Source organism: Scomber scombrus, chromosome 12, assembly GCF_963691925.1.
Source record: "Scomber scombrus chromosome 12, fScoSco1.1, whole genome shotgun sequence".
NCBI classification, from domain to species: Eukaryota; Metazoa; Chordata; class Actinopteri; order Scombriformes; family Scombridae; genus Scomber; species Scomber scombrus.
In genome coordinates, this window is record NC_084981.1 from 18,902,197 (window position 1) to 18,913,092 (window position 10,896).

Here is a 10,896-nt window from a genome sequence, read left to right on the forward strand (position 1 = left end):
AATCCCCGTTATTTACTGCCATCTTCAGGCAAACAGAATATCTTACCCAGAATCTATGCTGTCATTACACAGTCCTTAAAATGAGGTGCTAATGATCATTTGATGAGGAGATATAATAATAAAACAATCTCCTGTTACAGAAAAGCATTGAAATGTACTATTGATATAGCGATGGCATTGATGATGTTTTTATCAATGACATGATTTAAATGATTAAAAAATATGTTTTGTACATAACAAGTGTATGTTACTCCCTGCCAGTTGTGTGTTTGTACTATGATAATAGTACAAAATGAAAACATTTAAATACAGATCATTATTGTTTGAATGTGTATGTCTTACATTCTATTTCTGTCCCATCACAGAGCTGGCTCGTGAGATGAACTTCACAGTGGATGAGATCAACCACGTCAGGCTAGAGAACCCCAACTCCCTGACAGCACAGAGCTTCATGCTACTAAAGAAATGGGTCAGCCGGGAAGGGAAAAATGCCACAAGTAAGACTATTTTTATATGTGAAAGAAAATATAATTTATTTGATTGTTCTCAACATTGGAAAAAGCAAAAAGTATATTAAACAAACCTTGTTTCAGGTGTCTGAATTTTTTTTTTCCTCTTCTTCTTATCTTCCACAGCGGATGCCTTAACTGCAGTGCTGACCAAAGTCAATCGGATGGATATTGTGACTTTACTGGAGGGCCCAATATTTGACTATGGTAACATTTCAGGCACGAGATGTTTTGCCGATGATAACGCTGTTTTCCGGGATCAGGCTGATGGTAAAGTTTAGCTCTGCTTAGCTGACCTCTTACCTCTCCCTGCTACCTTTTTGTTTTACCAATGCATGGATCACATATAGTTGTAATGCTAATCTCTAGAGAAGTTGTCAGATTTGGATGTTGTTTGGACAACTGGCTCCTAATGTTCCCTACATGCACCCCTGGTTTCCATGCTTTACAGTTTATTAACCTGAATCCATATTGCTTTTCAATTTGAATTATACCCATATATTTAATAGATTTTTAATTGGCTTCTGTGCAATTTATCACTGTATTTATGCATAACATTTTTATTTAAATCAGGCTCAAAGTGAATACCCCTCTACAAATGGATTATCCAGTTGTCACAAATGAACAATATCCACTGTAAAATAAAATTTTAAGTGCATGCCATAACATACTACTTTAAATGTTTTCAATGATGTCTGACTTAAGTAGAAATTACATAACCCGGTAGAGTCTGCTTTCCTCTGTTGATTTAGTTTAGTTCTCCTAGTTGTCCTCCAGTTCCTCTGAGCCTTCCTCGGATAGATGAGAGAATCTCTTCTTCTGCGAAACCAGACTGCCTCTTCCTCTTCTTGTTCCTCCTGCCTCCCATCACCACCCCACAGCAGTATGCACTGCTGATAACAGCACATAACATCTCTTAACGAGTTAAGAGTCATGTATTGCTGATATCCTTGTGTGCCTTCTCCTTATCCATCCTCCACGTGCCTCCTCCTCCGCAGATCTCTCAGTCACATTATTCATTCATTCAGCATGTTTCACATTAAACATTTATGTTTTTTTCCCTCTTTCTCTAATTTACTTTTTGTTTCTTTTGGTCTCTTCTGCATAAATATCGCCTTCTTCCTTTCCCATAGTTTGTGTCATTATTCCTCTAACTCCCAGAAGCACTCAGGGTGCCTTCATCATGCAGACACCCACTCCCTTCTTTCCGACGCCAACACCAACACCAACACCCCCACCCACTCCCCTCACACCTACTGCAGCACTTCAATGCCGTCCCTTTTCACAGCGCCGCTCTCCAAGCTATGAGTCTTCCATTTCACTCAAAGATTTGGCACCTCCAGCACCGTTTGAACAACAATTTAATTTTCTCTGTCCTCCTTCCCCAAGCCTCATCTCTCAGTTCAGCCCTGCTGACTCGCGTCAGTCCCCCTCCTTCCCTTTCTCACCCTACCCATCCTCCCCAATCCCCCTTATCACTTCACCATTACCTTTCTCACCAGTTGCTAACTCCGCCTCACCCAATCCTTTTTCAGCAACGCCTGTACCGTCCTCTCACGCTTCTCTCCCAACCTCCCTCACACCCGCTCCAAATGCTTCACAAGCAGAGGCAGTCACCTCCTCTATCAAATTATCCGGATCTACCTCGGATGTGTCTTGTGATACTACTGCCCCTTCCAAACCTGCAACCACACCCACCAGCCTTGTACCCTCATCTGCTACCTCTAACCAAACCATCACCACACCTGTTTCACCCATCCCCTCCTCTCTATCAGGCAGGGCCTCGCCTTCTGTCACTGCCTCTCTGAGCAGAGAGTCTTTAGGGACCCAGCTAGCTGCCTCTACACGCTCTGTCTCACCTATCTCCTTGTCTACTCTCCCACCTGTCTCTCCCTCTGGGTCACGCTGTCCTAGTCCCGGTCCCTCTTCCCCTCCTCTCCGCTCCCTGTCTCCTTGTCCTGCTTGCCAGTGTACTTGTTCACCCTCTGTCAACCCAGCTGTCACCAAAACCCGTAATGACTCTTCCACAATGGAAATATTTATTTAGCAGGCATCTCTCAGCATCTCTCATCTGTCAGCTATCTCATGTGAGCATGTAACTGAACACCCTGGCAAATATTAATATCTTATTAAACTCATCAAAACCCACGCTACATGATTAATACAGCCTTATGTCTCTAATGTGTCACACTTTCAATTTCTTACCTCAACACAACTGTCAATAATCGCACAATAGCAACACTCACTAAATTCAGAAACAGATAAACTAGACATTTCTTTCGTGATTACTGTCAAATTGAATATGCTTTTGTTTTTTTATTATTGCGTTGAATGTGGCATTTTCAAACATACATAGTACAATGTATATAATACATATGTACATAATACATTGTACTGCATATGTTTATATTTCATATTGCCACTATAGCTGCTGCTACTGGTTGTCTGGATACATGCTTTACACTTCAGTCTCTGTGCCATTTCCCGTGTCATATATGTATGTGTCAGGGTGTGTGTGTGTTGTTCTGTGTTATATTCTTTTGTAGCATGCTTCAGTGGGTGTACGTCTCTACATTTATCATCCTGTCACCTACAGATTATCAGAGCATTCTAGCGGAGCTGCAGTCCCCCGCCACACTGCACTCTGATCCCCACTTCCTGGAGCCTGAACTCCCCGTCACCCCCAACCCTTCCCTTGCCCACCAACACCACCACCATTACCCAGAACCAGACACCCCTTTGCTGGCCGAATCCCAGCCTCAGGCCCTTCCCTGGAGTCCAGATATAGAGTCCGGTAGCGTAGAGCCAGATAGCCCCCCTAAGAGCCCCCCGAGACCTTGTGAGCTCGCCCTTACCGTCCCAGTCTTTGAACTTCCTGATCCTGTCCCTTCCAAGATCAGGAAGCCCCACATCGCTCTGAACGATCAGCTGCTTTTGAGCGAGGACGAGGACAGGTCTTGTCAAGAAATGGAGCTGAGCCACAAGCCGAAGTCACTCTCCTTCCCTGCGATGTGTGAGTTAGACATTGACATGGCTTACTCCACATCTTCCCCTTCAGTATCATCAGTATCATCAATAACCCCTTCATCGCCTGACAGAGCACTAATGGGAGAAGAAGGAGCACAGATAGGTGCCCCCAGTGTGGTACAAGAGGATGTTGGTTTGAAAGGAGGTGAAAAGGAAGTGACAAAAGAAATAGAGATGGTTGTTGAGACGGTTGTAACAGAGTTAGTAGAGGGAAATGGATTAGTGGAAAAGTGGGTAGAGCAGGATTTGATTAAAAATGTGGAAAGAAAATGTGAGATGGTAACAAAAGATCGGTTTAAGTTGGAAGAGGAAAATAACATTTTGGTGGAACAGCCTGTATCTATTCAAGATGGAAATAAGGGGACAGTCTGTGATGTGGAGGAGGTGAGAGATGTGCAGAATCTGTCAGAAAAGCAGCATCATTTGATAAACATTGACCCTGAAGTGGAAAAAGACAGAAAAGAAGTAGAGACTGCTGAAGAGGGTATTGGTGGAACACCTGAGGTACAAAAACTGGATGTGAGCAGTGATGGAAGGGTCTACGAAGGTGACAGAGTGGATGAAGCCGAGGTAGAACTTCAATTCAAGGATGAAGGAGGGCTGTCTAGCAAGGAAATTGAGATTTCCCTAAAATCAGAAGGAGACCAAGCAGCTGAGGACCAGGCTACAACTGACCTCTCCCCTCAGGCCTGGGTTGAAGCGCTTGGGGAACGTCAGCCCAGTGAGTCTGGATCCACTGAGGAAGAGGATGAGGGAGATGGAGACAAAGAAATTACAGAAGAGGCATTAGGATCTCTGTTGGAGGAGGCGGAGAACGAAGAAGAAGGCTCAGAGGAGAAGGAGGAGGACAAGGAGATCACCGAGGCCAGGGTTCAGGAGATTCTCGATCAGGTTGAACAGGCAGAAAAAGACGTGTGTTCACTTTCAGGTTGGCACAGTGACTCATCCAGCGTCAATGTGGAACCACCAACACCAGGCCGCAGTGTCAGCTCGGACCTGCTCGACAGGCGGGAAAGGTGAATAACTTAACATGTTAGGTGTTTCAAACAACTTCCCTTATAAAGATTTTAAAAAAATTTGCCAACCTAATTTGGAAATCTTAGATGGTCAATTTTTCAGTTCTTTACACTATCCTGCAACTACAAACCTGATTCTGGATTTTTTCCACCCAACAGCCAAGAGAATTCTAGTGACTCCATCACTTCCTCGTCCAGGGGCGAATCAGGGAGGTCCCGACAGAACGGTGACAATTCAAGGCACTCACCTCAGGGCGGCTCATCTGAGTCATCGAATGGCAAAAAAGAAGAGGGATCGCTGGTGTCAGAGAAAAAAGTACAGGTAATGTTACAAATAATAATGATAATAATTAATTAAATAAAAATAAATGTATATTCCCTTCTTGTTCTGTATCAACTAAAGCACTACATTGTATTGTGATTATGTTCTTGCAACCTGTGTTATAACTTGTTCAAAAAACATAAACCCCAGGTTTTTTTTCTACGTGTCTCTTTTTTGATGCAGTCAACCACGGCACTGAAGAGCATAAATGACAACTAAATGTTGCAACTGACAAATTCTCTTGCCTTTACGTGTATTTCTTTCTCCTACTGACTCTCTCAATGTGTTGATGGTTTTGAAATGCCCTCTCCAGCAGCGGGTTAGTGTAGATTCCGGCTCAGAGGAAGAACAGACTGTAACCACCAGAATCTTCAGGCGCCGTCTCATTTTAAAGGTACCCTGCGAGCCTGGAGCAGAGGCTGGCCTGGGCCTTGGTTTGGTTTGGTTTGGTTTAGTTTCAACTGGTCTGTTTGGTGTTTATCATAGAGGTTTTGCTTGGTGTACTGATAGTTGTGCTCTTTTTGTGTGTGGGGATATATGGGGTGCATACAGTAAATGTTTGTGTACATGCACTCCTGAGCCCGGCTTCTTGGTTCATGGCACCTCATTGCCATGCTGTTTAGATTGTCTGGTTGCAGACTAACCTAGTACCCCAGCTCTTTCTGACATAAATGTTCCTCTCTTTTGAGGTGTCATTTTGGTGTGGTGTGGTGATGGTGAAGGATTGATGTTTTATTTGATCGTTTGTTACACAATATTCACGTGCTAACCACACACACTTGCAGGGAGAACAAGCAAGGAATATCCCTGGCGAAACTATGACAGAGGAACACTACATGGATCGGGATGGTAACCTCATCAGTAGAAAAGTAATGTATAACTTAATATAATTTCCATTTTACATTTAGCAATCCAATACAGCCTATTACAGGGAGAGAAGATTATTGGTTTTATAAAAAACAAACACCATTCGATCATTTTTTTTCTTGTCGACATCCTTCTGCCTTGGGCAGGTTATCAGGAAGGTCATTCGGCGGGTGTCCACTCCCACACCAGAATACCAAGGAGACGACAGGTGGCACCAAGACCTTCAGCATAGTCCCACTCTGCAGGAAGAATGGCCAGAGGTTGGCATGAAGATACCCTTTAACATTGATCCAGGGTTCAAAGTCTGATCTCGATGGGATGCCTGGAATATTGTTATCCTTTAGTCAGAAAACAGTAATTAAGAGAACAAAATTAGAGTCAGGTGAACAACTGATGCAAAATTAAGGCTTAAAGCTGCAGTAGGGAACATTTTATCTGAGGGGAAATACTTTTTTCTTTTTTTCTTTTTTTTTTTTTTTTTACATGAACAACCTCTTCTGCCCTGTGAGTCCCACTGACAGGCCCATCAAAGCATTATTCAAACCCACAGAACTGTGATTTATTTAACAAGGTTTCTAAAAGTTACAAATTAAAGAATGTCATTAGTACGTGTATAAGATGCTACAAATGACATTTATAAGATATCTCCAGTTCTGTAACAAAGTGTATACAGCTAGGGCATGAGGTTTTGGGTTCAAATATTTCATTTAATTGATATATAAAGCATGTAACATTGTCATGCATGTGGATGAAATTTCCCAACTTTGAAGCTTATTGAGGGGGAAATTTGAAATAAATAGGTAATGAAAGAAACACTGTCTCTAACACCACACACTGTTATTTTTAGGTATTGAACTCCTTGAAGTTACATGTTATTGCAGCTTTAAGTCACTCAGTTGTATCCATGGATTGTTAAATTTTATTATGTTTTCCTCCAACAGTGCAGGTGAATTTTTTGATTAACACTCCATTAATTGGTTCGGGATAACTCCTCTGTCTCTCTTTTGGGAAAAAAATACAAAACACATTTATGCTGCCATTTGAGGTGCAAACTTGCATGTTGTGTTTTGACACTGTGTGGTATCGATTGTGTTTCCGTAACAAAGAGGAAGCTGACTGTGTGGTTTTAATGGTCTGCTGCCACATTTCTGGTTATATTTTGAACTCATTTTAAAGTGTTTAACTGATTAGTCAGCAGTTTGACTAACGAGTGTCGTGACTCTGCTGTGAAAACACGATCTGTCTCTTTTGTTTCTAACTCTTTCCATAATTACACAATTTTTCAGCTTCCAGGTGTCTGGTTGGTGTGTGGTTTTGGCCCTATTTATATTACCTAACAACAAAGCTGCTACTAACATTGGCTAGTTTCAGATTGCTGTTGCTGCGGTGTGTGGAGTGTTGCTTTTTCTTTTGTCTCTCAGCTTGCCATTTTGGATTTCAACTTGGCGTCCTCTCAGGAGATAAAAATACCATGTCTTAACTGTATTTCTGTGTATGTTTGTGTTTTATAGCAAGGAGAAGGATCAAGGAATAGCAGGCGAAAGGAGGATAGAAGGTCTGGAGATAAAAAGCACCACTCATAGGGAAGGTTGTGCTCTGCCAGGTACAGTAGCTTACTGTCATTCAATGCAACACAACCATTGTTGTTCCCTTGTCTTTGTGGTCCATGTGTATGCATTCTTTTCTTTTTTACCTGTAATTACATTCACGTCATGCTCTACTGCTCCATCCTCATCTTTAATGTGCTGCACATCTGCACTGTCTTTGCCTTCCTTACTCTATTTAGCTACTCTGTTCAGTGCTTCTGTACTGCAGACAGTTTCTAGTCTACTCTTCTCTTCTTTAATACATTCAGCTCTATTATGTTCAGGTCCTGCACTTTATAGTGTATTCACTTCAGTACACTGCACTTGATGACTCTACTCTCCTCTGCTCTTGACTTAACAGGAATAGTTCAATGTTTACGGCATTGTTGAACCACATCCTGTTTCATTCGTATACTAACAGTAATGTAGAAAGCAACAGTTTGTGATTTTAGGAGCAGTTACATGCTGCAGCTTTTACTTGAAGAACAACAGCCAGGCACAGTGACTTCCCAGAGTCGCAACATCACTGTGAAGTTGCCTAGCAACCAGCAGAGTCACTCCACTGAAGTGCTGGGCAGATGGATAAACTGTTGTTTGTCAAAAAAAAAGTTACAGCACGAAAATTCCTGTGAAACTGCAAATTGTAATGTTTTACAATTTAGTTTGTGAGCTGAGTAAACAAGGCATATTCAATATGTTAATAAGTGAGCTTAAAAGGTGCTGATAGGCATATCTGAGGCAGACTGGTTGTTGTCCCCTGCCTCTAGTCTTTATGTTAAGCTAATCACCTCTTAGCTCCATCTTTGAACAAAATTCACAGACATGATGGTAGTTTTTATCCTCTCCTCTAACTGTCAGCAAGAAAAATGAATTAGCATATTTCCCAAAAAGGTCAAACTATTCCCTCAGTTGCTCCGTTTCTGCAACACAGACTCAAAAGTTCAAAAGGCTGACTGATGTCTGAGCCTGGTTATCCCCTGGCAACATTTCTGCCCTGTGTGTTCACCTAGTGTGTGTGAATAGAGGACAGTTACAAAGGGGAGCAGGGGCAATGGCCAGTACACAACTCAGCATTATATTGTCCCACTGATGCCCTGCGTGCCTGTTTTTGTCCAGTAAATCCCCAACTCACAACAGCATTGTAGTATCCAGAAAGAGTTTTTTATCCCACTCGCCAGACTGTTAATCCCTACTGCTGTTCACCCTTATGTTACATTCACAGTGAATCACTCCATCTGTACAAAAACCGACTTAGAAATAATATGTGAGGTCTGGCAGTGGGTTTCTATGGTAACAAGGGGTCACCATAACAACCCACGGACCATCAGGCCTTGTCATCACATTGTCATCCAAAGTCTTTTAATCTATCAAAGTCTGCACTTTGATATTTAATTTAATATTCAAATGATGATATTTGCCTTAGAAATCATTTATATCTGTTAATATTATGAAATACAGTCCTACCAAAATAAAAAAATTATAATCTATAAACTTGTCTAATTTACTACTTTCTGTCTTACAGATGTACAGGATCCGTGTTAGATGTTTCCTGGAGATAAGTGTTACAGAAGACTGGAGAGCTCCAGTGTGAGGACTTCAGGCAAGGGTCCAGTCTGCAACTTTCTGCTTCAAACAAATGGTTTTCACGTGAGAGGAGTCGACCCTTCTGACTTACGCATGAGCATGAAAAACTCACTCCTTGTCAATCAAAGGACCCGGGAGGTTCTCACTTTCTGACTGTGGACCCGTGGACAATGATTCTGCTTCCTGTTTTGTGTGAAACAATACGTGCCATTGGTCCACTGGTGTTGTGAGAGCCTTTGAGGAGCATCATTTTGTTGCGAGAAACGACAAAGACTCCAATTACTGACAACCACACAGGTGCAACTGTGACCAAAGATGGCACAAGAGCTCAATCCACATGTTGGGTGGAAAATATGAAATAGACACAAATAACACAAAAAAGAAATCTAATGGAACACTTCAACCAACTTCAACACTCGCCTTATAGTTTTTTCTTGAACCCATTGTTGTCAGGATGTAAATTGTTTGGGAATTTTTTTCTTCCTTTTTAAAACTTAAACTAACACAAGAAGCTTTTTTCTGTATATAGAATTACAATGTGTAAAATTCTTAAAAAGGATACGGTTGAGAACGCACTGAGGAGAGTAACCTTTTCAAGTGCTTTCAAAATGTATTGAAGCAGTTCCACTTTTAAAGATTTGAGTGTAACACAGGTTCTTGTATAATTAATTATTAGAACAGGTATAATGTTTGTACATGAAAAAAAGCTGGTTTGATTTTAACAGAGGACATTTCCAGAAAATCAAATTTCAGTAATTCCCAAAGTGGGAATGGATCTAATCCTGCAAAAGCAGCCTTTCAGAGTACTCATATTTTCATGCATGCTGTTCACATTATTTTAAGTACAATTTTTACAAGTTTGCAAACACTGTATTCAAATGACAAATAAAACCCTTTATCTGTGTACACGTACAGTATAGCCCTAACATTTGTCACCGATTTTATATTTTAAATTGAAAAAGGATACCATTAAAGCATTTATCATGTTGGAAGTGAGGATGAAAAAAAGTTCTATAGCTTCTTGAGGGTGTGATGTCTTGTCTGTCTATGTAAAACCGGAGGGCAGCTTCTGCTACGAGAAAGAAATTACCTGAATGTAAATGCTAGTAGGCTGGCTCGCTGTAAAATTATAACTGTATTGTGCGTATTGGCTATAAGGTGTAGGAGTCTCTGTACACTGTTAGACTGTTTGTAATCATTTTAGCAGTGTGTCAATTTGGTTTTCTAACGGCTGCTGTGGTATTAAAGGAAAACTGGGGCATTTCATTTTGAATTTTTTGGTGAAGTATTTCCTTCATTTAAAACCTACTCACATTAAGGATAAATAAAGACATTATTTGATTGTAGCTCTAAATAGCATATTGTATGACAAAAACACTGGATGGTCAAAAACAATTATTTAAGCATTAAATAAATTGTGTTTAACTCTGAAACTGTGTGATCTTTTTAGGCTCGAGAGTCTGTAAATGCAGTGTCGAATAGAATTGTTTTCACTAGCTCATTGGCAAATTTTACTTTACAAGACATTAGGAATTATCTTTGTATTGGTTTTCATTAGATGCCCATGTAGTTCAAGTGTGGTGTTCTACTGGTGCGATGACTCAGTATGCTGATGTCTATGCTGTGGACATGAAAACTATGTAACTTTTTTTTTTTGGGAGGGGTGGGATAAAGGAAATCAGGAAGGGTACTGTACACATCCCCTTATTCTACTATGTCAATCAGGGGGTAGAGGATCCTTTGATATGGTTGAACTATCAATTTTGTCAATTTTGTTTGATATGTGTTTTCACCTGAGCAGATTTTTTGATGTACAATTCTTACTAACAGAGTGAAGCCATTGAAATGTAACTATTCTAGCACTTTGGTTATTCAAGGTCTTTTAGAGGCTATAGCAGCAATGATGCCACCACAAATGTTTCAGACATCTTTAAAAAAAAAATCAACCTAAAAATAAAAAAATAAATAAAAATGCATTGATTTCG

The 10,896-nt window shown here is 40.8% G+C and overlaps 1 protein-coding gene across 1 annotated transcript in view; it reads left to right on the top strand.

The window, feature by feature from the left end:
• Positions 1–10,893, top strand: part of LOC133992270 (ankyrin-3-like) — a 92,681-nt gene extending 81,788 nt beyond the window's left edge. Inside the window, exons 37-45 of the mRNA XM_062430989.1 lie at positions 366–497; positions 636–779; positions 3,106–4,552; positions 4,712–4,874; positions 5,191–5,268; positions 5,660–5,743; positions 5,888–6,001; positions 7,253–7,344; positions 8,850–10,893. Of these exons, the coding sequence (XP_062286973.1) occupies positions 366–497; positions 636–779; positions 3,106–4,552; positions 4,712–4,874; positions 5,191–5,268; positions 5,660–5,743; positions 5,888–6,001; positions 7,253–7,324 (2,234 nt within the window). The 3' untranslated portion in view covers positions 7,325–7,344; positions 8,850–10,893. The remainder of the gene's footprint in view (positions 1–365; positions 498–635; positions 780–3,105; positions 4,553–4,711; positions 4,875–5,190; positions 5,269–5,659; positions 5,744–5,887; positions 6,002–7,252; positions 7,345–8,849) is intronic.
• The last annotated feature ends 3 nt before the right edge of the window (positions 10,894–10,896 follow it).